The 4,385-nt window shown below is 36.9% G+C and overlaps 1 protein-coding gene across 1 annotated transcript; it reads right to left on the reverse strand.

Annotated features, from left to right (window-relative positions):
- Positions 1-1,285: 1,285 nt before the first annotated feature.
- On the reverse strand, positions 1,286-3,310 carry LOC117925499 (1-aminocyclopropane-1-carboxylate synthase 7). The gene is made up of 4 exons (XM_034844515.1): positions 3,082-3,310; positions 2,822-2,950; positions 2,538-2,698; positions 1,286-2,430 (listed from the first exon to the last, which is right to left on the reverse strand). Exons 1-4 carry the CDS (start codon positions 3,253-3,255, stop codon positions 1,557-1,559), a joined length of 1,338 nt encoding a protein of 445 aa, XP_034700406.1. The 5' UTR covers positions 3,256-3,310; the 3' UTR covers positions 1,286-1,556.
- Positions 3,311-4,385: the final 1,075 nt, after the last annotated feature.

The following is a 4,385-nucleotide window of genomic DNA, read 5'->3' on the forward strand; positions in this document are numbered from 1 at the left end:
CTTATTTTAACCAATATATTATTATATCAAAAATATCGGTTTTTTAGTGTTATTTTTAAAAAATAATTATATAGATGATAAAAATATTTGAAAGTATATGTATCCCAAATTCACTTTTATTTTAAAAAACATTATATAATTATTTTTTAATAACCATTTTTTATAACCCTTATTCTTATCTACGACATGGATTTTCATGATCATTGCGCGATTACTTGTTGTTTTCAACAGTGATATTAAACATAAAGAATTGACTTAAAAAATCAATGTTAAGTATAATGCTATACAACACTCAAATTTGTTAGTCTTTTAGGAAAGCAACTATGTACTTGAATGGATAAACAACTAGTTGTTCATGAGATTAGTGCAGTGCTCAAGAAAGTGACGATAAGAGGATGCGTGTCAAGATTAAGATACTTTAAAAATTAATTAACTTTAGAGTTGGTTGCCAATGATCATCAAAGATATAAAAATTTATCTACTTTTGAAATGGTTCACCTAGAAAGTTAATATTTATTCTTAGTTTAAATTAGAATAAAAGCGGTAATTTGAATTAATATAAGGTTTGTATTAAAGTAGAAGTCTCTAATATAAATATTTCTCAATCTTTTTCTTTCTCTATACGTTATTGAAATATCTGGTAAAGATGGGTGTAGATGGGTATGGTTTATAATTTACTAATCAATCTTATCTGAGGAAATTCTGACAAGGAATGGTGAATCATATGACTGGAATATAAAGAGGGAGTGTAGCTAGCCAATACCATGCACAAGCTTATATATGTATATTGAAAGCCTGCCATATCTTATCAAATCAAGGCACATCCTAATCAAGCCAGTTTGATTATGATACGGCCATGGTAGAATCATGCAGCTCAATTGTCAAAGTCTATAAGCTCATATTTTCTAGCCTTGGGTTGAGCTATTATGGCCCTTGTCCCCTACTGTCAGATTTCATTGTTGTAATCCTCCTCAAGGGTCAAGCCCCGCAATAATTTAGAATGAATTATATGACATTAGAATTCCCTCAAGCTCCAGCTAGCCACTGCTCCCATCTCCTCTATGCATACTTGAATATATATATATATATATATATATATATATATATATAGAGAGAGAGAGAGAGAGAGAGAGAGAGAGAGACTACTTGCTGCCTGTAGGAGACTTCCACGGTGTTATACTTACATATTTTTAGGAACTTTGCTTGTCACAGCAAGCAAACAAAAATTTATTTCAATTCAGACTAGTTTATACAGCATGCTGCATGAAAGAACCCACTTAATCTTATAAGAAAAGAAAAAGGGAAGCATGAGGCTATGGAAAGAAAAAAGAAAACAGAAAGAGATTAGGAGCTGATTTGGCAACGTTTTCAAGAGAACCATTCTTGATAACAGTAACCTCAATTGTTTTCTTAACTTATTTTCAATGAAATTTGATGTACACTTACACATAACATCGAAGTTTCATCTGTTCCATTCTATCAAACTGTTTTCTAATTTAGAAAACTGTTTTTGTTTTTGTTTCGGAGGGCGAAAAAACTGTTTCCAAAAACAGTTTCTAAACATGCCCAAGTTTCTCTTTATCACACCTCCGCTTCATGAATTGATGTATTCTGTCGAGTGCAACTTCTAGTGTCTGCTCGCTCATGTTAGCAAAACAAACCCTAAACCAACCTGGTTCAGAACAATGGCAAGAAGACCCTGGAGATATATTCAGCTTCACTTCATGCAGGATGGAGTTCCAAAGAGCCAGTTCACCTTCTCTTGTGGGTGTCTCCAACAATGGACTTAAATTCATCCAGCAGAACAGCCCCGCATTCCCTTGCAAACACTCGATCCCAGCAACCCTCAGGCCTTGAATGATCATCTCATATCTCTTCCTCAGTCTTTCTCGGTTCGTCTCTATGTAATTCTGAGTGAATTCCTTGTCAGATAACATGGAGGCCAATAGATGCTGTGTTTGAGAAGAGATAAGGGTGAAGCTCGACATTCGCCTTGCGGTGGTTACAACCTTATCATTGTAAGAGTATATTGTCCCGACTCGAAAGCCCGGGAGACCGAGATCTTTGGAAAGACTGTAAACAATGTGGACTCTTTCTGACCCTTTATTATTGCGGGCTTCGAGAACTTCAGCAATGCTGACGAATTCTGATGACGAGAAGACGGAGCCGGAGTAGATTTCATCGGAGACGAGGTGGATGTTCTTGCGTGTCACAAAGTCGAGAATCTCCTCAAGGACGGACCTTTGGATGGTTGTGCCTAAAGGATTTGATGGGTTAGTGATGAGTACTCCTCTGACTTTGATGTTCATGGCCTCAGCATTATTGTATGCAGCTTCTAAAGCTTGGGGAGTGACCTGGAAATTGTTTGAGCTGTCACAATGGATTGGCACTATTTTTACACTCGTCCTCCACCGCAAATCTCTGTCAAATCTGAAGAAAAAGATCACCATTTTTATCAGTTCAAAGACACAAACTGAAAGATGATATGTGAAATGAAGTTCCATGACTGTAAAGTTTGAATGAGGCCCAGTTCTTACCCTGGATAGTAAGGGGTTGGAACCAGCAAGGCATCACCAGGATCTGCTAAAATGAATGTTAGTAGTTCATTAGCTGCAGTTGCACCTGCAGTTAGAACTACTCTATCAGGGTCGAATTTCGCCCTTCCCCCTCTTATTTGTTCCATGAAACTCGCCATTGCCTGTGTACATATGTAGATATATGCATTCCATGATTAGTTTTATCTGGTTAGGCATTGTAGAATATGGGTATAAAATCTTCCCATCTGTGGAAAAATGTATATGGGTTTTCCAAAGAGAGGTACCTTGCGAAAAGACTGGAGTCCATGGTAATCTTGAAACAATGCATTTTCTCTAAACCCGGAGATTTTGTTCCCCCAGCTGGATGCTTCAGAATGCTGTTTCAGGAACTCTTCTAGCAAATCAAACGAGACCTGTTCAATGAAAGGAAGAGAAGATTAGATGCAGATTCTAGTGATCAAGTTGGAGATTCTGAAGGAAAGTTTTAAGACGAGGGTTTCTATATATCTCTTTCTTTTTCTTGATTTATCGTCTTGATACTTACTTGATTTTCTGCTAGGCCCATTTGTATGACCCCTGATGGGTTCTTGGATTCGTCATAAGGGTTTTCATCGTATGCTTTCCAGCCAGCAAAATATGGGGAGTCCTCTCCATGAGTTTCAGAAACTGCAACTCTTGATAACCCAACAGGAGGCTGCTGATCAATCTCTATGGCCATAGCTAGCTTTTGCAGATAATGAAGCCCTTCTCTGAGAAAAGCTGCCAAGTGACTGAGAGCTGAAAGAGAACTGATGAATGAAACAGTTCTGGAAGCCCCCCTTCTTATAGGAGAGACGGAAGCAGAAAAAAAAAAATCCAATGATTGATCAGGCTATAACTTTTTACACAATTGTTTTTGTCTATTGTACAACTGTACAAAAGCTTTGTGTATCTCAATCTCCAAGAGATCCACATCAAATATGTGGTGGTTGTTGGGGATGGGTGTTTAGAATTATGATTAACATTAAATTTCTAATTTTTCTGTAGTTAGAACAGTAAAACCTCGTTTGTAATAGACCCTTAATGATGGATGAGCTCTCTTTACAAATCCCCACTTTTCGCAACCTATGACTAATCAAATCCTTGCTGATCAAACCCTCGAATCCGCTTGTAGAATACATGCCATATGCAAATATTTGAAGAGATCTAAGAGTAGTTAAGTTTATGATGCCTGACAAAGATACCAATTTACACAAGATTAAGATTCTGATTTGAAAACAAAGTTGAGACAAAACAGAAGCTCCGGGAAGATCTGTTGACCTCATCATGTCCTCAAGACCTAGTAATTTGCTGAAATATCCATTGTAGCTATGGGTATTTCTCATTAGATCAATGGCTTATATCATTATATATATAGATATATGAATTAGTAGGCATGCTAGGATTTAGTTTGTTGTGTGGATTTCAACAAACAGGTTTAGGCAATATTAAACAAGACAAGAGAAGGGAGAAGAAGGGCGATAAGAAAAATATAATGACATGGAGAATATGCTGCTGCAGATTAAGGTGGGGCTCAAGATCATGAAGATCCATGTGCAAGAAGAACCCAACAGCATATATAAGATTTTTTCATTAGTTAGATTGCATCATAAAGTGAAAAGAGAACGTGATAGGAGCTATTGATGACGACTGTTGGCCGCCTCGGCCTCTAGGGGAGAGACAAGTATCAAGTAACTGGTCTTCACCAGATGTGAAGATTTTGTTTTTTATTTCTGAATAATGGGGTTGTGGTCACATTCACATATGGGCAATTACAGTATCTTTTTCTTACTTGAATACTTGAATATCCTTCTTTACTCAACCAATAGA

This window comes from Vitis riparia, chromosome 11 (genome assembly GCF_004353265.1).
Source record: "Vitis riparia cultivar Riparia Gloire de Montpellier isolate 1030 chromosome 11, EGFV_Vit.rip_1.0, whole genome shotgun sequence".
NCBI classification, from domain to species: Eukaryota; Viridiplantae; Streptophyta; class Magnoliopsida; order Vitales; family Vitaceae; genus Vitis; species Vitis riparia.